This window comes from Thamnophis sirtalis, unplaced genomic scaffold (genome assembly GCF_051295495.1).
Source record: "Thamnophis sirtalis isolate CommonGarterSnake01/CBP01778 unplaced genomic scaffold, rThaSir2_p1.2 scaffold_4, whole genome shotgun sequence".
In the NCBI taxonomy this organism is placed as follows: domain Eukaryota; kingdom Metazoa; phylum Chordata; class Lepidosauria; order Squamata; family Natricidae; genus Thamnophis; species Thamnophis sirtalis.
Window position 1 is genome coordinate 70,388,633 of NW_028261384.1, and position 25,855 is coordinate 70,414,487.

A 25,855-nucleotide genomic window follows, 5' to 3' on the forward strand; every position below is an offset into this window, starting at 1 on the left:
TAAAAGGCTATTGGAGCCTCAGTTCCATTGGGCATGCAGTGGCTGAGGATGACTCCGATGCCAAACAGTGAAGTATCGCAGATGAACACCAGTGGCAGGGTCTGGCTGTACTGCACCAGGAAAGTGTCTGCCGAGAGAAGTCTTTTTACCACGGCAAATGCGGTGGCTTCGGCTCTGCCCCAGGACCACTTTGCATTCTTAGCCAGGAGACGGTGTAAGGGTTCAGCAATGGTGGCTTTCTGTTTAATATGCTGTAGAAATTAAGGAGCCCAAGGAATGCCTGTAGCTTCATTTGATTGCAAGGTGTAGGGGCATCCTGGATTGCTTTAATTTTTTTTTTTTTTTGAGATCGGGTGAATCCCAGAGTCGTCGATTAGGTACCCTAGGAATTCAACCCTTGGCACGTTAATTTAGCATTTTTCTTTCTTGAGAAGGAGGCTTTTGTCTCTAATTCGAGCCAAAACAGTTCGTACATGTTTGAATAATTGTGCCTCATTTACAGCCGATACCAAGATGTCATCGAAATAGGGGGCAACTCCTGGAATCCCCTACAAAAGCCATTTCATGATGCCAGGGGCAATACTAACATCAAATTGCAGGCAGTGTTATTTGAATGTATCCCTGTGCATCACAATGGTTTGGGCCTCCGCCGTAGCACCATCTACAGGCAATTGTTGGTATGCCTGCGCCATGTTCAATTTAGCCACTACTTTGCCCGGTCCTAATGAATGTAATAGGTGCTGTACAATTGGTACAGGTAAGCGCTTTGTTGTAACGCTTTATTGATTGTGCATTTGTAGTCCACACAGATGCTGACAGACCCATCAGATTTGACAGGTGTCATTATAGGGGTCTCCCAGCATGTGTGATAAATCAGCTCTAGGATTTCCTGGCCTACAAGCTTGTCAATTTCTAGATCTATTTTGGGGTGGAGAGCAAAGGGTACTCTCCTGGGCTTTAGCCTTATGAGGGCTATGGGGGTCCAAATTAAAGGAGATTGGAGTCCCCAAATACTTACACAGACCAGTGCTGAAGACGTCCTAAAACTCCTTAAAAATCATTTCAGCACTTTTGTCTTTCAAGGCATTGATATCGGTCACTTCTAGGTCCAGGGCTTCAAACCTGTCAAGCCACAGGAGGCTCTGCAGGTCGCCGCTCACCACAGTCACTGGGAGTTCGCAACTGAAGGTGCCCTGGCCCACGATGTGGACTCATTTCCTCTAGTAATCATGGAGGCAGATGTCAGGGGCTCATAGATGCTGCTTCTTCAGGCTAGGGATAGCCCGTTTGAGTGTAGACCATGGCATGATGGTCAGTGATGACCCCATGTCGATCTCCATCTCACATGGAGAGCCCTTGATGAGGACTGTGACCTTCAGCTTTTTTGGTTGCGTAGTGCGGACTTGGCCAATTGAGGTGTGGTAGGTGACTCTGGCGTCACGCTGTGAGCGCTGTGGTGGCTTCTGCCATGCCCCTTGGTTGGGCCTCTGCTGGCAGTTAGCTAGGCTTCTTGGTTGCCAGGTCGACGTGGGGTGCTCGCTTCTGCACATCTTGGCGATGTGCCCTTTTCGCTCGCAGTGTTGGCAGGTAGCATCGCAGAAATGGCAAGCCGACCGGGGGTGGTCTCCTCTGCAGCTAGCACAAGGCGGGAATCATTGTTCGAATTTGCACGCCGGCTTGGCACAGCTACTGCGCATGCGGCAGCTGTCATCTTCTTCGCCTTCAGAGCTCTTGGCCTCTGCAGCCTCACGGTGAATGCATGTATTCTTCCACACATCTTGCGGAGTGTTTTGACACTGCAGTGTCTCTGTGGACTTGACGGCCGATTCTGACGCCCTGGCCTTGTCCAAGGCAATTGGTAGAGTGAGGTTAGACTTGGCAAGTAACCTCCTCTGTAAATTAATGTCCCGCACACCACAAATTATGTAGTCAAGAATAGTTCGTCTTTTGCAAGCTTAAAATTTTTGTTTGTTTTTGAAATTGTGCCATTCTCTCTAGCTAATAAACACACCTACTCTAGCTTAAAAGGTTAATAAAATTAAACATAGATTCACAAAAACGTTTGTTTTCACTTTTCTCTGGTTAAAGATATACTTTAAAGGGACATCTGTATGCTTCCCTTCTTATCACTCTCTATAACCAAGCAGTGAGACCTTGTAGTGCCAAGCCAAAACAATAAGTGAAGAAAAAAAGTGTTCCATTTCCAATACACAAACTCCAATACACAAACCTCCCAACCTCCGAGTATTATTGCAGATTTCCTTATTTCTTTTGTATCTTTTTTGTATTTCAAGTTAGAAAAAGAGTCCAATTTTTGAATGGATTAGAAGAACACCCACAGTAATGAAAGAGGAAATTTTTAGACCATAGGTTACAGAGAATAATAAAAGAAAAAATAGAAGAAAACTTAATCCATTTGTTTTAAAAGGCTTGCATAAATTCCATCCATGAAGATAGCATTTTAAAAGTAAGATAACCACTGTCCAAAACCATTCCAAATTTAATTCCACTGCTTGATTCTTCTGTTCTCCAATTTAAATTTATTTTAATTTTTTTATAGGCAGTCTCTTTTTAAAACAATAAAAGTTCCTTACCAGCTGAAAACACTTTCTCTTTCTGTATCCTTCCATTTATACAGAAATTAGCAAATACATATGAGAGAATACAGAAGAAGCTGGAAGACTTAGAGCATATAACAGCAAAATATGATGAAGAAGTTGAGGATGACTATCAAATGCAAAATGTGGTGATTAAAATTCAAAAAATTGAAGTGGAAATTAAATCTGCTGATATTTATGGTGATTGGTTTGTCTCTGAAAATAGAAAGAATGGAATACTGAAAGAGGAATTAAATGGAGAGGAAATCTACCCCAGATGGCAAGATACAGAAGAAGAAAAAACAAAAAACATTATGGATTTAAAGAGAGAAATTCTATTAGCAAAGCATTGATAACACTGCTGACAATCAAAGATAAGCTGACTAAGGAAACAGAAAGAGGGCATCAAGATGAGAGATGTTATAAGCAAGGAGTTGAGTCTCTTTGAGAGTGGGCGGCATACAAATTAAATAAAGAAATAAATAAATAATAAATAAATAAATAAATAAGAGGAGTCCATACAAAGTAGATCAAGGAGATGATTAGAGGACTGGCATCATAAATGGCAGAAGATATGAGACTGTTTTGCTATTGGAAAGATACAGTTTGATAGATGGAAGAATATAATTTAAAACTAGTTAAACTTAGTGAAATGTATTGACAATAGATATAGTTTAAATAAATAATTTATAATGTTACTAATGTATACAGTGTGTAGTGTTATGATGAGTATAATTGGATATGAATATTGAATGGTACCCATATAAGGAAGATTAGCAATCCCTTTGGATTATACAAAAAGGTTAATAATAATAATAATAATAATAATAATAATAATAATAATAATAATAATAATAATAATAATAATTAAAATAAATAAAATAATTATTTTATTATAATAATAATAAAAATTGACAAAATCACCATCAGTCAAATGCAAAAAGCCGCACTGCTTGGATCTGCACGCATATTACGAAAATACGTTACGACGTCCTAGGCCCCTGGGTGGGGCCCGACTAGTAACCAATGCCAAATCCGGCGAAACAACTGGCCGCTGTGATACAATTGTACAACAACAACAACAATAATAATAATAATAATAATAACTCCGCCGTTGCCGGTCCCAAGCCCGGATGAGAAAGGAGGAAGGTTGGGATCAGGTTGGCATCTGGTCCCGTAAAAAAACCCCCGCCAACCCATACAATATGGTGAAAAAAACGAATAAGAATTCCATACCGCATCGGTCGTCACGCGGGTTAACAAGGGCCGCGGCGGATGTTGGGGTCCCTGGACATCCGTCGACAAGTGGGCTACAAGTGGACCAGCCAACAAAACGACAAAAATATAGTGCAGATGAAAACCGTGCCATAATGGCCTGTTACTACAACTCAGAGCCAGAAAAAAGAGGATATTTAAAGCGAATGTATGAATTATGGAAACAACAATATCCAGATTCAAATGTTAGTGAACAACGACTAGCAGATCAAAGGCGATTTATTATACGGAATAAAGTGTTTAGTGAAGTTGAACATGAGGAAATTCAGGCAAATTGCAAAACCCAAAAAACAATATCACAAGCGGAAATAACTGATATTCAAGACACAACTAAAGACACTATAGTAGAACTCCCAGAAGAAGCTCTCAGGAAGGAAATAACATCACCACCACTAGAACCAGTTATCACTGAACCAACTGATGAACTAACTCAAAAACAAAAAGAATTGAAGGATAAGATCATGGAGCATTTTCTGCTTAATGAGGAAAGGCAACGTTTACCATCACTAAAAACTGTGCCTAAGAAAATTTTGGCCCCTATCATGAAAATGGTTAATGCAGTGTTTTCAACAATTGAACCGGGATCCATCTTGGAAACAAACCAGTTAATGTACAGCGCAGCTGTAATAGTCACTAATGAACTAGGCATTAAAATTAAAGTACCTAGTCACACAACAGAAAAAGCATCAAAGCCAAAGTGGAAAATCCGTCTAGAACAAAAAATCAAAAAATTAAGGGCAGATGCTAGTAACTTAAAGAACATGCATGAGCAACGGCTTAAAGACAACAAAATCATAGATCGGCTAATCAGAAGATATAGATTGGATACAAGAAACATCAATGAAGCTGTAGAGATTGTAAAACAGCAGATAACAGCAACAGCTAGAAAAATTGAAAGATATGAGGCACGAATCATCCAATATAAACAAAATCAGCAATTTCGATCAGACCAACGCGTTTTTATCAAAGTCTTAATGTGAATGGTGACACCAAAAGTGAAAAACCATAAAAGCAGGCCACAGTTGAATTCTGGAAAGAATTGTGGGAAAATGCAAAGGACTACAACAAGGAAGCAAAGTGGATACATGACTTTGAGAAAAGCATTGGCAACAAACAAATGCAAGTATTAGAAATAACAACTGAGATGGTCAAAAATCGAGTTAAAAAGGTAAAGAATTGGACATCACCTGGAAAGGACCAATTACATGGTTTCTGGTTCAAATATCTGACCAGTTTATATGCAATATTGGCTAGGCAACTGAATGAAATTTTACAAAAGGGCCAAATTAATGAACGATTGACAACTGGAAAAACATACTTGATTCAGAAAGATGCAACTAAAGGAACAACACCTGAAAACTACAGACCAATAACATGCTTACCAACAACCTTCAAATTACTCACAGGCATTATTGCAGATAACATGATGGATTATTTGGAAACAAACAACATCTTGCCAGTAGAGCAAAAAGGCAACAAAAGAAGGAGCAGGGGCACAAAAGATCAGCTTCTAATTGATAAAATGATATTAGAAAATTGTAAGAACAGAAAAACGAATTTGAATATGGTCTGGATTGATTACAAAAAGGCATTTGACTCACTGCCACATAGTTGGATCATAAAATGCTTAGAAATAACTGGCATTAGCAAAAATATTACATCCTTTACTGAAAAGGCAATGAAACAATGGAGAACTGAGTTGGCAGTAGGGAATGAGAGCTACGGAATGGTTAATATCAAGCGAGGAATTTTCCAGGGTGATTCACTTTCACCTCTTCTCTTCATCATCGCAATGATCCCACTATCAGTAATCTTAAAAAAAATGAAATTAGGCTACCAAACAGCCAAAAAAGCTGAAAAATTTTCGCATTTACTATATATGGATGATTTGAAACTCTATGGAAAGTCAGAAATAGAAATCCAATCATTGACAAATACAGTCCGAGTATTCAGCACCGATATTTCAATGCAGTTTGGCATGGAAAAATGCGCCACTGTATCCATAAAAAGGGGCAAAATCACTGCATCTGAGGGAATTGAAATGCCCAATGGCCAACTAATTAAATGCAAAGAAAATGAAGCCTACAAATACTTAGGCATTCTGCAGTTGGATAACATCAAGCATGGAGAAGTAAAAACTATTGTCAGGCGAGAGTACACCAACAGAGTTAGGAAAATTTTGAAATCTAAATTGAATGGTGGAAATACAATCAAGGCCATAAATACCTGGGCAATACCAGTTATAAGATACACAGCTGGCATAGTTAACTGGACACAAGCTGATTTGGACCTTTTGGACCGAAAAACCAGGAAACTAATGACAATGCACTACAGTTTACATCCACGTGGTGATACTGATAGACTGTATCTGCCCCGAAAATCAGGTGGCAGAGGATTATTACAAGTGAAGCAAACAGTTGAAGAAGAAAAACATGCACTGGCTGATTATTTAAAAGACACTCAAGAACATCTATTAATCGAAGTAAAGAACAAAAATCTACTGAAGGCCCAACAGACAAAACAAGAATACAGAAAAGATGTGATAAAATCAAGAATGGAGAGTTGGCAGAACAAAGCACTGCATGGTCAATTTCTGGGAAAAATAAAAGATAAAGTGGACAGTGAACAAACGGTTATGGTTAAAAACAGGTACATTAAAGAAAGAAACAGAGTCACTAATCCTGGCTGCGCAAGAACAAGCTATCCGCACAAATGCCATTAAGGCCAAAATCGAAAAATCCTCTGATGATGCCAAATGCAGACTTTGCAAAGAAGCTGATGAAACTGTTGATCACATACTCAGCTGCTGTAAAAAAATCGCACAGACTGATTATAAATTGTGGCACAATTCAGTAGCACAAATGATCCATTGGAATTTGTGCAAAAATTATAATATTAAAACAGCAACAAACTGGTGGGAACATCAGCCTGAAAAAGTCACCGAAAATCAGATGGTCAAGATCTTGTGGGATTTCCGTATACAAACTGACAAAATATTGGCGCATAATACACCAGACATCACACTGGTTGAGAAAAATAAGGTCACAATCATAGACATCGCAATACCAGGTGATAGCAGGGTCGCCGAGAAGGAACATGAAAAAATCGCAAGATACCAGGACTTAAAAATCGAAACTCAACGACTATGGCACAAACCAGCAGTGGTAATTCCAGTGGTAATTGGCACACTGGGTGCTATTCCAAAAGCACTGGAATTACATTTAAAACAGTTAAAAATTGACAAAATCACCATCAGTCAAATGCAAAAAGCCGCACTGCTTGGATCTGCACGCATATTACGAAAATATGTTACGACGTCCTAGGCCCCTGGATGGGGCCCGACTAGTAACCAATGCCAAATCCGGCGAAACAACTGGCCGCTGTGATACAATTGTATAATAATAATAATAATAATAATAATAATAATAATAATAATAATAATAATAATAATAATAATAATAATTGTTATAATATAATAATAATAATTCCAGTGGTAATTGGCACAATTCAGTAGCACAAATGATCCATTGAAATTTGTGCAAAAATTATAATATTAAAACAGCAACAAACTGGTGGGAACATCAGCCTGAAAAAGTCACCCAAAATCAGATGGTCAAGATCTTGTGGGATTTCCGTATTATTATTATTATTATTATTATTATTATTATTATTATTATTATTATTATTATTAAATAATATATACATATAATATAATAAAACAGAAAAACGAACTTGAATATGGTCTGGATTGATTACAAAAAGGCATTTGACTCACTGCCACATAGTTGGATCATAAAATGCTTAGAAACAACTGGCATTAGCAAAAATATTACATCCTTTACTGAAAAGGTGATGAAACAATGGAGAACTGAGTTGGCGGTAGGGAATGAGATCTATGGAATGGTTAATATCAAGCGAGGAATTTTCCAGGGTGATTCACTTTCACCTCTTCTCTTCATCATCGCAATGATCCCACTATCAGTAATTTAAAAAAAAAATGAAATTAGGCTAACAAACAGCCAAAGAAGCTGAAAAAATTTCGCATTTACTATATATGGATGATTTGAAACTCTATGGCAAGTCAGAAATAGAAATCCAATCATTGACAAACACAGTCCGAGTATTCAGCACCGATATTTCAATGCAGTTTGGCATGGAAAAATGCGCCACTGTATCCATAAAAAGGGGCAAAATCACTGCATGTGAGGGAATTGAAATGCCCAATGGCCAATTAATTAAATGCAAAGAAAATGAAGCCTACAAATACTTAGGCATTCTGCAGTTGGATAACATCAAGCATGGAGAAGTAAAAACTATTGTCAGGCGAGAGTACACCAACAGAGTTAGGAAAATTTTGAAATCTAAATTGAATGGTGGAAATACAATCAAGGCCATAAATACTTGGGCAATACCAGTTATAAGATACACAGCTGGTATAGTTAACTGGACACAAGCTGATTTGGACCTTTTGGACCGAAAAACCAGGAAACTAATGACAATGCACTACAGTTTACATCCACGTGGTGATACTGATAGACTGTACCTGCCCCGAAAATCAGGTGGCAGAGGATTATTACAAGTAATGCAAACAGTTGAAGAAGAAAAACATGAACTGGCTGATTATTTAAAAGAAAGTCAAGAACATCTATTAATCAAAGTAAAGAACAAAAATCTACTGAAGGCCCAACAGACAAAACAAGAATACAGAAAAGATGTGATAAAATCAAGAATGGAGAGTTGGCAGAACAAAGCACTGCATGGTCAATTTCTGGAAAAAATAAAAGATAAAGTGGACAGTGAACAAACTTGGTTATGGTTAACAACAGGTACATTAAAGAAAGAAACAGAGTCACTAATCCTGGCTGCGCAAGAACAAGCTATCCGCACAAATGCCATTAAGGCCAAAATCGAAAAATCCTCTGATGATGCCAAATGCAGACTTTGCAAAGAAGCTGATGAAACTGTTGATCACATACTCAGCTGCTGTAAAAAAATCGTGCAGACTGATTATAAATTGCGGCACAATTCAGTAGCACAAATGATCCATTGGAATTTGTGCAAAAATTATAATATTAAAACAGCAACAAACTGGTGGGAACATCAGCCTGAAAAAGTCACCGAAAATCAGATGATCAAGATCTTGTGGGATTTCCGTATACAAACGGACAAAATACTGGCTCATAATACACCAGACATCACACTGGTTGAGAAAAATAAGGTCACAATCATAGACATCTCAATACCAGGTGATAGCAGGGTTGCCGAGAAGGAACATGAAAAAATCGCAAAATACCAGGACTTAAAAATCGAAATTAAATGACTATGGCACAAACCAGCAGTGGTAATTCCAGTGGTAACTGGCACACTAGGTGCTATTCCAAAAGCACTGGAATTACATTTAAAACAGTTAAAAATTGACAAAATCACCATCAGTCAAATGCAAAAAGCCGCACTGCTTGGATCTGCATGCATATTACGAAAATACGTTACGACGTCCAAGGCCCCTGGGTGGGGCCCAACTAGAAACCAATGCCAAATCCGGCGAAACAACTGGCCGCTGTGATACAATTGTATAATAATAAAGAACCAAGTTAGATACAGTTAAAGTTTTGATTATTAGGGGGAAAATGTTATGTTATAGAATATAGTCAAATAAAAGAGGGATAAGAATAACAAGTATATATAGATATGGGTATAACATAAGGAAACTGGATGTAAACTTTAAACAGTGATTTGGAAAGGAGGATTAGAAAACTTTGTTATTAAATGTTATGGATGTTTAGTTAGAACAGGACATAAGGATTTAGTGTTAGTGGAGGATCTTAGAAATAGTAATTGAATGGCCACTACATGGTTATGCATTAAATTTTGGTATATTTTATGATGAAGAACGCTTAAATAATTGTAGTCAAATGAAAATGGATGATGGTGACATGTATAAATATTTGAGTTAAAATGCTTGAGTTAATATGAATTATGCTTGATGATTGTGGAAGAGATGCACGAAAGTATTTTTGTAACCAACTGATAAACTTTCTATAGCATGTAAAGAAGGATGTTGTATTTGTTTTAAATTAAAAATAAAAAAAATATTTAAAAAAAGAATGAGTTTGTCTAGGTCTCAGAACTCGCAGTATGCTGCGGCCTTTCGTAGCGCCTCAAAGTATTCATTGATTGATTCACCTTCCCGTTGGTTGCGAATGTTAAATTCATGCCGGCGAACATGCTTAGGGTGCGTAGTGGGTCCTCAGCATCTTCTGGTACTGAGAGATCTTTGGCAGTTTTGAACACTTCCCGTCCACAGTAACCGAGAACATGTTCTCTTGCGGCCTTCAGAAAGGCCTATGAGGTCGTTGTCCTCAAGGAAGCAGTAAACCATAGCATATATGAGTCCCAGTGCATGGTGACTGGGTCATACAGAGTCGGTGGGGCGTGCATGGCCATTTTGGGTCCTGAGGGCGTTTTGAGTTTGCCGCTCAAAAATGTCTGCTCGAAGCCGTGCTGAGCTGCAGGCTGGATGTACTTGCTGGATTGCTATGGTCTTCTTGGTTCGCCTAGTTGCCTTCCAATCTCATCCTCGTCACCAGTGTTAGATTGGGTAATGGATAGGCATACACAGACTAACGGTAACAACAGCTCTTTATTAAATGCAACAAGTGAGAACAATCCAGCGAAGGTTGAGTCTGACAGCAGCCCTTTTATAGGGAACTGTCAGACCCTTCAACCAATGAGATTAAACCTCTGTTCCCGCCAGAAAAGAGGACCTTGGTGGAAACCACTATAGTTGAAGCTAGTATGTAACATAGAGTATCTTTATCAGTAATTTGTGAATGATATTAATGTAATCAAAGAGTCTACATAATCTTTCCAACAGTGTAGGATTCTTTAAATTGTTTTCTGTTATTCACAATAATTAGAGAAAAACAAGAAACAGAGTATTTTTCCCATATCAGCATAATTTCTGTCAGTATTAAAAATTGTATCTACAAAGAAATTATTACATTACTTAGAGCTCTTTAACATTAAAACAGTTCATATTCTTAAATTCTGTCACCACATATTAGTGGAATAATGTATAGTTTAAGAGTGTGAGGTAAATATTATTTACAGATGTAATTATCAACAGATACTATTTGCCTCCATTAAATAATCTTGCATGGCATATTTAATTTTTTCTTAAAACAAGACAATTTTAAAATTTTGGGACTACTATAAAAATACAGATACAGAAGGTAACCTCAGAGACTTCTCAAACTAAATTAAAATCTGAGTACAGAAACCAACATTTAACTGTTATTCTATTACTTATTCCTTTCCCTAATGCCCCTCAAAATTTAGACAACTTTTTTGTGATTGATATATTTTGCACATTAAAGTTACCATTGAAATATGAAACAAAAACAAGATAAAAAGAAATAAAAGTCAGCCATACCGTCCACAGATCCCAAGGTAGCGTCTGAGAAGGGAAAAGACATGTTCAAAATCTCATTCGTACATCTTTTTTACATGTTGTAAAGCATAATTAGATAATAATGTAATTATATATATTCATAACCAAAGTTGGCAAAGAAGTTGCATCGTAGCCCAGCCTATACCATATTCCAAACATTTATATTTGTTTTATCCAATGAAAAGGAATTCCAACATTATCTCTTAAAATGTAATTCTCCAGGAGATTTGCTGCTAAGCCGCCTACTTGTGGTAAACTGGTAGCTGTCAAGAGCACTCTTGATAGCCATAATGTCCCTGACTGAATGATCACATCCCTTATTTTTAATTATTTTTTAAATTAAGAAAATAAAATAATAGCAAAAACAAAAAAGGCAAAGAATACACAGGCATACATAAAATGAACTTAACATTACAGGTAGTCCTCAACTTATGAGAACAATTGAACCCCAAATTTCTGTTGCTAAACAAGGCAATTTTTAAGTGAGTTTTATTCCATTTTATGAACTTTTTGCCACAAGTAAGCAAATCACGTTAAGTGAATCGTGTGGTCATTAAGAAAAAATGCCCTTCCCCAATGTTTTTGCTTATTGGAAGTAATCTGGGAAGGTTACAACCAGTGATCACATGACCTTGGCACAGTGCAAGTCAATCAGACAAGTGGCCTGTGAGAAATACATGTCAGTTGCCAAGCAACCCAATATCAATCACGTGACCATAGGGATGCCACAACAGTTATAAGTGTCAAAAGTGGTCATAAGTCACTTTTATCAGCATTGTTGTAACTTCAAACAGACATTAAATGGATGGTTTTAAGTCAAGAATTGCCTCTATAGCAAAACTGGAAATAAAAATCTGATGACAAAAAATAGATATCCAAAAAGTTTTTAAAAAAAGATAAAGAAAAAAACATTGTAGGAAAAAGCATTCTAATCTCCCCCCCTTTCCATGCTCCTGCTTTTTCCTCCTTAGCTCTAATGCTCTTAATTTTTTAAATATTATTATACTTTGATTATTCCTCATTTCTACTTGGGCTATTTAGATTTTTTAAAAAATAATTTATCTTTTTCTTCAAAAACTATATTCTAAGTGTCCTAGCTTGCCTTGTTATGTAATATGTTTTATTTAATGAAATTATTCCTGCTTGGATTTATTAGACTTTTGCTGGGAATGTATAGTCAGTTTTTCGGGTGTCACCCATTCTTCAATTTTAGTTTCTCAATCTTATCACAGTTTCATTTCTAAGTATATTTCAATGAACAGCTTTTACAAGATAAGATATTTCTATCATAAAACAACCTTTTAAGAAGTAGATTTAACAGCTGTTCCTATTTAAGATCATATCAGGTAAAGTATTATTTTCCTCAATAATATGATAAGATGAAAAATTTCATTTACTAAAAATCAATGAAATTAATGATTGCTTTCTTTGTGGCTAAATTAGTAAAAATCCAAAATATTACTAAACTAGTATTACTAAACTAGTAAAAAAATGACTAAACTAGTAAAAATCAAAAGTAAAATAAAATAGTTACTAGTCAGGAGGGGAATTATAATTCAATATAAACTTTTATATGCAGAGGTGACTTTTTAAAAAAATATCATTTTGAAACTAACCTATTACTGTTCATGTGTACGAACAGTACATTTTGCTTCAGTTCTCTAGAAACCTTTCAATTACAGAAATTTGTTTAAGCAAATTTGGCGTTACAGAGAACAAGACTGGTTTAACACCTAAGGAATAAGGCTAGAAACTTGTAAATTCTAATCTTGTATTAGGCACAAAGTCCTTGGGCCAATCACTCTCTCAGCCCTAGGAAGGAGACAATGGCCAGCTACTTCTGCAATTTTGTCAAGAAAACTGCAGGATTTGTGTCCAGGTAGTTACCAGGAGTCAAAAACTGATTTGAAAGTTTGCATGCATGTGCACAAGCCTACACCCATACCACATACATAATACAAACAGCAAAATTTGCAATCATTTTTTTGAAATAGCAGATTAACAGATGTAAGTAGACAATATCAGATGAAATATCTGATTGTCTACTTACATCTGTTAACCTGCTAACAGATCAGGGGTGGGTTTCTCGCCCCATTCCAACCGGTTCGGTTGGAACGGGGCCGGCGGCGACCTTGTGCACGCGCGTGGTGCACGCATGCATACTAGCGTCTGTGCGATGCTCCAGCTGCTCCTGGAGGATCGCGCAGGTGCTGTATGCGTCCTGCGCATGCGTGGAAGCGCAGAACTTGTCAAAACCGGGTAAGGAGCACGGGCGGGCGGGTGGGCCCTTCGCCGTTCCCGGAAGTTACTTACTTCCGGGTTCGCTGACCAACCGGTTCGCAGGGACCGCCATGAACCAGTTGAAACCCACCCCTGTAACAGATATAAGAAGACAATCAGATATTTGGTCTGATTTAACAGAAGTCTACTTTTTTACATGATTTGTGACACAATGTACAGAGTGCATTTTTAAATGGCTAATGTCAGTGGCTCCAGGTCGCAGGAACAAATGTTTAATTTAAATCTATTGTTAAGGACAGGTGTCCTCTAAGAATTTTTTAACACTTGTAGGGTGTAAAGTCTGAAATATCAGCATTAATAAAATTTAAAAGTGAAGTCCTTTGGGAAACCTGGAATTTGGATTGATGAAATAGTTAATCTGTTATGTTTCCAAAGAAGACATGCAGCCCTATGTGGCATCAAAGCTGTATGTTTACTCTGGCTCTTATCAAGCCTAACATCACATTACACAATACTTTCTGTTATTAACTTCATTTCAAATATACACTATATTGCCAAAAGTATTTGCTTACAACTGCTTCTGATTATGTGGATGGGTGAGCGAATACTTTTGGCAATATAGTGTATGTTGCGAAACACTAGGAAAAATTCTAAATCCTATAATCAGCATACATTTTGTAAACTGGCCAAAATTTTGCACATTTTTAATTATTGATTTTAAGCCTATTTTGTAGAATTTTGTCTGCTTCCTCAACATCTCCTAAGCCATTGCATATCACTGCAAATTATATTAGCCAACCATATCAAAATTTCTTTTTAATTATTACACTTCTTTATAACCCTTAATATAAGAATCAGCAACTTGCTGTTAATAAATTAAAGCTGCATTTCTAGATTCCCACAGGATTGTAGTATAAAACAATCCTGATTATGGTGCACGTAGTATCATAAAAACATAATATTTAAAAATACCTGAGACATTGGGGAGTGGGTTACCACAGTAGATGCATTATCAGGCTTGAAAGGATCAAAGTCCAAATCTAACAAAGACTCTTCTTTTTTAGCATCAGGAGCTTCATTCTGTTGGAATTATAACATTTAAAAACATTTTTAATTGGAATGCACAAATCCTTTTTCTCATAAAATATACATCAGGGCAAATAATAAGGAACGAGATTGGAATTCAGTGGCATTAGTCCATTTAGAATATAGGAAGTTGTCATGGATATAATAGGAAATGGATAAGATAGCAGACTTTTTCTGAATTAGCTTTCAATTGTTTCATGTAAGCCGTTTTATGAGGAATTCATGAATGATTTTATTAGCCCCAAGCTCATATTCAGTTAATACTTCAACATGTTTATTTTCCTTTAAATAAATACAATGTTAGGACTAAGAATTATTGACATTTACATAGCCAGCACTCATCTTGGACAAATTTTAGTCATGCTCATCCAAACACAGAGTGTTTGTGGGATTCACTATCAAATGTCTCCAAGTTTTTGTGAACTAGGTTTCATCCCTAAATATATAAAACAGTCTCAAATTAATGGAAATATTTTGTCAGTGACTAGAACGACTTATTCTATGTTTCACAGCTTGTATGTGAGTCACTCCTATCATTTCCATTTAAAAAAATGTGTCCTGTGTTCCCAATCGACATTGCCAAGGTCTTTTGGTTTGGGACAAACAAGTTGTAGCATTATCTATCTGAACAGATAATGGCTGGAAAAATCTGGACTCACCTGAGAAGGGGTTGTCACATTTATTTCTGGAACAAAGTTATCATCAAATAAACTGATGATATTTTCTTGTTGCATGTCTACTGTTGGTGTGAGTTTAGGCAGTGGTGGGACAGGAGGCCCTTTCCTCAGCTGAAAGAAAAATTAGTATGTTTGAAAGATTAAATGATATATCAAAAGTAACAACAACAACAACAACAACAAAAACTTATTTTGGCAGCTCAAGAACAAGTCTTAGACACAAATTACATGAAAGCAAAAATTCAGCATATTACCACCAACAGCAAATGTCGCCTCTGTAATGAGAAAGATGAGACAGTCGACCACTTGATCAGTGGGTGCACAAAATTTCACAAACTGACTACCTACAACGCCATGACCATGTTGCTAAGATCATTCACTGGAAATTGTGCCAAAAGTTTGGATTTGAGTACAGCAAAAACCACTGGGAACATCAGGTTCAGAAGGTTTTAGAGAATGAGAAAGTCAAGATCTTGTGGGACTTCAGAATTCAGACTGACAAGCACTTGGCCCACAATACACCTGACATAACAATAGTTGAAAAGAAAAAAGTATGGTTCTTTGACATTGCAATATCTGGAGATGCACGAATTGAAGATAAACAGCAAGAAAAAAATCACAAAGTACCGGGTCTTGCAAATTGAAGTTGAGCGACTGTGGAAAAAGAAACCGTGTGTTGTCCTGATTGTAATTGGAGCCCTTGGAGCTATACCTAAAGGGCTACCTCGCTATTGGGAAATTTTAAATTTATCAGACTTGAACATTCTGATTCTACAAAAAACCACCCTACTTGGAACAGCTTATATCCTCCAACGTTATCTTAACAGTTCCTAGGTCCTTGGTTAAGACTCGAGCTGTTGAGCTACCAACCAGCCCCAAAGGCTGGGAATCTCACCAAAGATTAGCCAATAATAATAATAATAATAATAATAATAACAACAACAACAACAACAACAACAACAACTCCGCCGTTGCCGGTCCCAAGCCCGGATGAGAAAGGAGGAAGGTTGGGATCAGGTTGGCATCTGGTCCCATAAAAAAACCCCCGCCAACCCATACAATATGGTGAAAAAAACGAATAAGAATTCCATACCGCATCGGTCGTCGCGCGGGTTAACAAGGGCCGCGGCGGATGTTGAGGTCCCTGGACATCCGTCGACAAGTGGGCTACAAGTGGACCAGCCAACAAAACGACAAAAATATAGTGCAGATGAAAACCGTGCCATAATGGCCTGTTACTACAACTCAGAGCCAGAAAAAAGAGGATATTTAAAGCGAATGTATGAATTATGGAAACAACAATATCCAGATTCAAATGTTAGTGAACAACGACTAGCAGATCAAAGGCGATTTATTATACGGAATAAAGTGTTTAGTGAAGTTGAACATGAGGAAATTCAGGCAACTTGCAAAACCCAAAAAACAATATCACAAGCGGAAATAACTGATATTCAAGACACAACTAAAGACACTATAGTAGAACTCCCAGAAGAAGCTCTCAGGGAGGAAATAACATCACCACCACTAGAACCAGTTATCACTGAACCAACTGATGAACTAACTCAAAAACAAAAAGAATTGAAGGATAAGATCATGGAGCATTTTCTGCTTAATGAGGAAAGGCAACGTTTACCATCACTAAAAACTGTGCCTAAGAAAATTTTGGCCCCTATCATGAAAATGGTTAATGCAGTGTTTTCAACAATTGAACCGGAATCCATCTTGGAAACAAACCAGTTAATGTACAGCACAGCTGTAATAGTCACTAATGAACTAGGCATTAAAATTAAAGTACCTAGTCACACAACAGAAAAAGCATCAAAGCCAAAGTGGAAAATCCGTCTAGAACAAAAAATCAAAAAATTAAGGGCAGATGCTAGTAACTTAAAGAACATGCATGAGCAACGGCTTAAAAACAACAAAATCATAGATCGGCTAATCAGAAGATATAGATTGGATACAAGAAACATCAATGAAGCTGTAGAGATTGTAAAACAGCAGATAACAGCAACAGCTAGAAAAATTGAAAGATATGAGGCACGAATCATCCAATATAAACAAAATCAGAAATTTCGATCAGACCAACGGCGTTTTTATCAAAGTCTTAATGTGAATGGTGACACCAAAAGTGAAAAACCAGAAAAGCAGGCCACAGTTGAATTCTGGAAAGAATTGTGGGAAAATGCAAAGGACTACAACAAGGAAGCAAAGTGGATACATGACTTTGAGAAAAGCATTGGCAACAAACAAATGCAAGTATTAGAAATAACAACTGAGATGATCAGAAATCGAGTTAAAAGGTAAAGAATTGGACATCACCTGGAAAGGACCAATTACATGGTTTCTGGCTCAAATATCTGACCAGTTTACATGCAATATTGGCCAGGCAACTGAATGAAATTTTACAAAAAGGCAATGAAACAATGGAGAACTGAGTTGGCAGTAGGGAATGAGAGCTACGGAATGGTTAATATCAAGCGAGGAATTTTCCAGGGTGATTCACTTTCACCTCTTCTCTTCATCATCGCAATGATCCCACTATCAGTAATCTTAAAAAAATGAAATTAGGCTACCAAACAGCCAAAAAAGCTGAAAAATTTTCGCATTTACTATATATGGATGATTTGAAACTCTATGGAAAGTCAGAAATAGAAATCCAATCATTGACAAATACAGTCCGAGTATTCAGCACCGATATTTCAATGCAGTTTGGCATGGAAAAATGCGCCACTGTATCCATAAAAAGGGGCAAAATCACTGCATCTGAGGGAATTGAAATGCCCAATGGCCAACTAATTAAATGCAAAGAAAATGAAGCCTACAAATACTTAGGCATTCTGCAGTTGGATAACATCAAGCATGGAGAAGTAAAAACTATTGTCAGGCGAGAGTACACCAACAGAGTTAGGAAAATTTTGAAATCTAAATTGAATGGTGGAAATACAATCAAGGCCATAAATACCTGGGCAATACCAGTTATAAGATACACAGCTGGCATAGTTAACTGGACACAAACTGATTTGGACCTTTTGGACCGAAAAACCAGGAAACTAATGACAATGCACTACAGTTTACACCCACGTGGTGATACTGATAGACTATATCTGCCCCGAAAATCAGGTGGCAGAGGATTATTACAAGTGAAGCAAACAGTTGAAGAAGAAAAACATGCACTGGCTGATTATTTAAAAGAAAGTCAAGAACATCTATTAATCGAAGTAAAGAACAAAAATCTACTGAAGGCCCAACAGACAAAACAAGAATACAGAAAAGATGTGATAAACTCAAGAATGGAGAGTTGGCAGAACAAAGCACTGCATGATCAATTTCTGGAAAAAATAAAAGATAAAGTGGACAGGGAACAAACTTGGTTATGGTTAAAAACAGGTACATTAAAGAAAGAAACAGAGTCACTAATCCTGGCTGCGCAAGAACAAGCAATCCGCACAAATGCCATTAAGGCCAAAATTGAAAAATCCTCTGATGATGCCAAATGCAGACTTTGCAAAGAAGCTGACGAAACTGTTGATCACATACTCAGCTGCTGTAAAAAAATCGCGCAGACTGATTATAAATTGCGGCACAATTCAGTAGCACAAATGATCCATTGGAATTTGTGCAAAAATTATAATATTAAAACAGCAACAAACTGGTGGGAACATCAGCCTGAAAAAGTCACAGAAAATCAGATGGTCAAGATCTTGTGGGATTTCCGTATAGAAACTGACAAAATACTGGCGCATAATACACCAGACATCACACTGGTTGAGAAAAATAAGGTCACAATCATAGACATCGCAATACCAGGTGATAGCAGGGTCGCCGAGAAGGAACATGAAAAAATCGCAAGATACCAGGACTTAAAAATCGAAATTCAACGACTATGGCACAAACCAGCAGTGGTAATTCCAGTGGTAATTGGCACACTGGGTGCTATTCCAAAAGCACTGGAATTACATTTAAAACAGTTAAAAATTGACAAAATCACCATCAGTCAAATGCAAAAAGCCGCACTGCTTGGATCTGCACGCATATTACAAAAATGCGTTACGACGTCCTAGGCCCCTGGGTGGGGCCCGACTAGTAACCAATGCCAAATCCGGCGAAACAACTGGCCGCTGTGATACAATTGTATAATAATAATAATAATAATAATAATAATAATAATAATAATAATAATAATAATAATAATAATAATACAGCAACAAACTGGTGGGAACATCAGCCTGAAAAAGTCACCGAAAAACAGATGGTCAAGATCTTGTGGGATTTTCGCATATAAACAGACAAAATACTGGCGCATAATACATCGCAATACCAGGTGATAGCAAGGTAGCTGAGAAGAAACATGAAAAAATCGCAAAATACCAGGACTTAAAAATTGAAATTCAATGACTGGCACAAACCAGCAGTGGTAATTCCAGTGGTAATTGGCACACTGGGTGCTATTCCAAAAGCACTGGAATTACATTTAAAACAGTTAAAAATTGACAAAATCACCATCAGTCAAATGCAAAAAGCCGCACTGCTTGGATCTGCACGCATATTACGAAAATACGTTACGACGTCCTAGGCCCCTGGGTGGGGCCCGACTAGTAACCAATGCCAAATCCGGCGAAACAACTGGCCGCTGTGATACAATTGTATAATAATAATAATAATAACAACAACAACAACAACAACAACAACTCCGCCGTTGCCGGTCCCAAGCCCGGATGAGAAAGGGGGAGGGTTGGGGTCAGGTTGGCATCTGGTCCCGTAAAAAAAACCTCGCCAACCCATACAATATGGTGAAAAAAACGAATAAGAATTCCATACTGCATTGGTCGTCGTGCGGGTTAACAAGGGCCGCGGCGGATGTTGGGGTCCCTGGACATCCGTCGACAAGTGGGCTACAAGTGGACCAGCCAACAAAATGACAAAAATATAGTGCAGATGAAAACTGTGCCATAATGGCCTGTTACTACAACTCAGAGCCAGAAAAAAGAGGCTATTTAAAGTGAATGTATGAATTATGGAAACAACAATATCCAGATTCAAATGTTAGTGAACAACGACTAGCAGATCAAAGGCGATTTATTATACGGAATAAAGTGTTTAGTGAAGTTGAACATGAGGAAATTCAGGCAAATTGCAAAACCCAAAAAACAATATCACAAGCGGAAATAACTGATATTCAAGACATAACTAAAGACATTATAGTAGAACTCCCAGAAGAAGCTCTCGGGGAGGAAATAACATCACCACCACTAGAACCAGTTATCACTGAACCAACTGATGAACTAACTCAAAAACAAAAAGAATTGAAGGATAAGATCATGGAGCATTTTCTGCTTAATGAGGAAAGGCAACGTTTACCATCACTAAAAACTGTGCCTAAGAAAAATTTGGCCCCTATCATGAAAATGGTTAATGCAGTGTTTTCAACAATTGAACCGGGATCCATCTTGGAAAAAAACCAGTTAATGTACAGCGCAGTTGTAATAGTCACTAATGAACTAGGCATTAAAATTAAAGTACCTAGTCATACAACAGAAAAAGCATCAAAGCCAAAGTGGAAAATCCGTTTAGAACAAAAAATCAAAAAATTAAGGGCAGATGCTAGTAACTTAAAGAACATGCATGAGCAACGGCTTAAAAACAACAAAATCATAGATCGGCTAATCAGAAGATATAGATTGGATACAAGAAACATCAATGAAGCTGTAGAGATTGTAAAACAGCAGATAACAGCAACAGCTAGAAAAATTGAAAGATATGAGGCACGAATCATCCAATATAAACAAAATCAGAAATTTCGATCAGACCAACGGCGTTTTTATCAAAGTCTTAATGTGAATGGTGACACCAAAAGTGAAAAACCAGAAAAGCAGGCCACAGTTGAATTCTGGAAAGAATTGTGGGAAAATGCAAAGGACTACAACAAGGAAGCAAAGTGGATACATGACTTTGAGAAAAGCATTGGCAACAAACAAATGCAAGTATTAGAAATAACAACTGAGATGGTCAAAAATCGAGTTAAAAAGGTAAAGAATTGGACATCACCTGGAAAGGACCAATTACATGGTTTCTGGCTCAAATATCTGACCAGTTTACATGCAATATTGGCCAGGCAACTGAATGAAATTTTACAAAAGGGCCAAATTGATGAATGGTTGACAACTGGAAAAACATACTTGATTCAGAAAGATGCAACTAAAGGAACAACACCTGAAAACTATAGACCAATAACATGCTTACCAACAACCTTCAAATTACTCACAGGCATTATTGCAGATAACATGATGGATTATTTGAAAACAAACAACATCTTGCCAGTAGATCAAAAAGGCAACAAAAGAAGGAGCAGGGGCACAAAAGATCAGCTTCTAATTGATAAAATGATATTAGAAAATTGTAAGAACAGAAAAACGAACTTGAATATGGTCTGGATTGATTACAAAAAGGCATTTGACTCACTGCCACATAGTTGGATCATAAAATGCTTAGAAACAACTGGCATTAGCAAAAATATTACATCCTTTACTGAAAAGGTGATGAAACAATGGAGAACTGAGTTGGCGGTAGGGAATGAGATCTATGGAATGGTTAATATCAAGCGAGGAATTTTCCAGGGTGATTCACTTTCACCTCTTCTCTTCATCATCGCAATGATCCCACTATCAGTAATTTAAAAAAAAAAAATGAAATTAGGCTAACAAACAGCCAAAGAAGCTGAAAAAATTTCGAATTTACTATATATGGATGATTTGAAACTCTATGGAAAATCAGAAATAGAAATCCAATCATTGACAAACACAGTCCAAGTATTCAGCACCGATATTTCAATGCAGTTTGGCATGGAAAAATGCGCCACTGTATCCATAAAAAGGGGCAAAATCACTGCATGTGAGGGAATTGAAATGCCCAATGGCCAATTAATTAAATGCAAAGAAAATGAAGCCTACAAATACTTAGGCATTCTGCAGTTGGATAACATCAAGCATGGAGAAGTAAAAACTATTGTCAGGGGAGAGTACACCAACAGAGTTAGGAACATTTTGAAATCTAAATTGAACAGTGGAAATACAATCAAGGCCATAAATACCTGGGCAATACCAGTTATAAGATACACAGCTGATATAGTTAACTGGACACAAGCTGATTTGGACATTTTGGATCGAAAAACTAGGAAACTAACAGCTGACCCACAGCTGACCTTCGACCATCATTTGACGGCTGTGACCAGGGGGGCATTTGGCCAGGTTCGCCTGGTGCGCCAGTTGCGACCCTACCTGAATCGGGAGGCTCTCACAACAGTCACTCGGGCCCTTGTGACCTCTAGGCTGGAATACTGCAATGTGCTCTACAGGGGGTTGCCCTTGAAGAGCATCCGGCGACTTCAGCTAGTCCGGAACGCAGCCGCGCGAGTGATTGTGGGTGCACCTCCGTTCACCCACATAACACCTATCCTCCGCGAGCTGCGCTGGCTACCTGTTGATCTCCGGGTGCGCTTCAAGGTGCTACTTGTCACTCATAAAGCCCTTCATGGTAGTGGGTCTGCGTACTTGAGAGACCGCCTTCTGCCAATTACCTCCCTGCGACCAATTAGATCACATAGATTAGGCCTCCTCCGAGTTCCATCTGCCAGTCAGTGCCGACTGGCAACTACAAGGAGGAGAGCCTTCTCAGTAGTAGCTCCGACCCTTTGGAACGATCTCCCCGTGGAGATTCGTACCCTCACCACCGTCCAGGCCTTCCGCACAGCCCTTAAGACCTGGCTATCCCGTCAGGCCTGGGGACAAAGATGACTGCCCCCACCCGAATGATGAATGAATGTTGCTTACTATTTTATTTTATGTTTTGTATGTGTTATTGTTTGTATATCCCTTCCCTTCATTTTATGTAAGCCGCCCTGAGTCCCCTCAGGGAAAAGGGCGGCCTATAAGTGTTAATAAATACTCTAAATACTCTAATGACAATGAACTACAGTTTACATCCACGTGGTGATACTGATAGATTATACGTGCCCTGAAAATCAGGTGGCAGAGGATTATTATAAGTGAAGCAAATAGTTGAAGAAGAAAAACATGCACTGGCTGATTATTTAAAAGAAAATCAAGAACATCTATTAATCGAAGTAAAGAACAAAAATCTATTGAAGGTCCAACAGATGAAACAAGAATACAGAAAAGATGTGATAAAATCAAGAATGGAGAGTTGGCAGAACAAAGCACTGCATGGCCAATTTCTGGAAAAAATAAAAGATAAAGTGGACAGTGAACAAACTTGGTTATGGTTAACAACAGGTACATTAAAGAAAGAAACAGAGTCACTAATCCTGGCTGCGCAAGAACAAGCTATCCGCACAAATGCCATTAAGGCCAAAATCGAAAAATCCTCCGATGATGCCAAATGCAGACTGTGCAAAGAAGCTGATGAAACTGTTGATCACATACTCAGCTGCTGTAAAACAAATGTGCAGACTGATTATAAATTGCGGCACAATTCAGTAGCACAAATGATCCATTGGAATTTGTGCAAAAATTATAATACTAAAACAGCAACAAACTGGTGGGAACATAAGCCTGAAAAGGTCACCGAAAATCAGATGGTCAAGATCTTGTGGGATTTTTGCATACAAGCGGACAAAATACTGGCTCATAATACACCAGACATCACACTGGTTGAGAAAAATAAGGTTACAATCATAGACATCTCAATACCAGGTGATAGCAGGGTCGATGAGAAGGAATATGAAAAAATCGCAAAATACCAGGACTTAAAAATTGAAATTCAACTATTATGGCACAAACCAGCAGTGGTAATTCCAGTAGTAATTGGCACACTGGGTGCTATTCCAAAAGCACTGGAATTACATTTAAAAGAGTTAAAAATTGACAAAATCACCATCAGTCAAATGCAAAAAGCCGCACTGCTTGGATCTGCACGCATATTACGAAAATACGTTACGACGTCCTAGGCCCCTGGGTGGGGCCCGACTAGTAATCAATGCCAAATCCAGCGAAACAACTGGCCGCTGTAATACAATTGTATAATAATATTTTTCAGTGTTTCAAATGGCTGCTACACAAATGCTCGTAAGTCAAGGAATATAAAAGATAGTATTAAATTACATAACAAATATTTTAAAATACCAAAATTGCATTCATGTAGTTATCTCTCAATCATTGCAAGTTCTGCTGAGTAGCTCCAATTTTACTATACCCCTCAAAATTGGCAGAACTGGTTTGTGCAGCTAGCTGGGGAATTTCATATCATAAAGTTCCCAAATTTGAAAAACACTGCAGTGCTATTTCTCAGGATCAAATCTGGGTGATGACACAGAACTGCACAGGAAAGAGGAATGAAAAAGATCTCTCAGCAATATTATCGGAGTCTCTTGCTTGTTATAGCACAAAGATGGCCAATTAGCCAAGGAACATACCCTCACAAATAGCTTTCATCTTGCAGACACTCTACCAATAAGGCAGGCAGAATTGGGCTATTGTTAAGGATAATGCTTTCCATCTTATAGCAATAGGACTTAGACTTATGTATATGCTGCTTTACTGTCCTCGCTAAGTGGTTTACAGAGTTAGCATATTGCCCCCAACAATTTGGCTCCATATTCTCCCAAATTTGGAAAAATTGAAGGTGATATCAATCTTAAGCCAGTCACAATCAAACTCCTTCTGCCATCAACTCCTTCTGGACTTCCCATCTGGACAATTTATGGCATATGGAAGAGTTTGCAACCTGCAGAATTCCTATCAGCATGTTGAAGGACTACCCACTTATTTCTGGCTGCAGGCACTATATCTTCAAACAGAGCTGGCTTTAGGGAACAGCCAAGCAGGCACTGGCCTAAGGTGCCAAAACTTAAAAGATTAAACAGGCCACCCCTCCTTTCGAATCATTCTAAAAATGAAAATCTTTATTATAACAGAAGGAAGTACCACTAGTAAGTGTGGGCAACGTATAACCTTGAAACTATCTTTTTGTGTGTGGGTATTTTCTTCTCTTTTTTGCAGATGTTATTTGCTCAAGAGGATAGATACTGTATCACCTGGAAACCAAACGTGACTCTTCCATTAAGTTAATATTACAATTAGTAAGGAGATAGCAGAACCTCATCCAACAGTGTGGATTGAACTGCTGCAGAGTATTTTTCCCATGAATACCATGCCATTAGTATTCTATCCATTCTGGAATGGCAAAATCCTTAGCAGGACAATTGACGTGGCGTGCTGAAAATTTCCCATCCCAGCCAACTCACTGATTGGCTGGAGTCCAGGCCAATCCAATCAGTGAGCAGCAGGCTGGGCTGGCTTAAATTTGTAGGATAGAATGGAACGATGAGGCAGCCCAGCGAGCTAGCAGCTGATGGGCGGGGGAGCGAGGGAGCTGCGAGCGCCAAAAAAAAGCGTGTTTTTTAAGGAACCGTGCGGGACGCGGGAAAATTCATGAAAAAGCGTGGCTATCACGCCAAATGCGGGACGTCTGGTCACTCTACACTAGCATGTAAAGCGGACACAGATTAGTAAACC

General features: G+C 38.0%; 1 protein-coding gene across 2 annotated transcripts in view; it reads right to left on the bottom strand.

Annotated features, from left to right (window-relative positions):
* Positions 1–25,855, bottom strand: part of AMPH (amphiphysin) — a 228,107-nt gene that overhangs the window by 25,584 nt on the left and 176,668 nt on the right. For both annotated transcript variants that reach the window (XM_087713101.1, XM_087713099.1), the window contains exons 11-13: positions 15,309–15,437; positions 14,536–14,643; positions 11,305–11,328 (exon numbers count right to left, since the gene is read on the bottom strand). In XM_087713101.1, the coding sequence (XP_087569227.1) occupies positions 11,305–11,328; positions 14,536–14,643; positions 15,309–15,437 (261 nt within the window). The remainder of the gene's footprint in view (positions 1–11,304; positions 11,329–14,535; positions 14,644–15,308; positions 15,438–25,855) is intronic.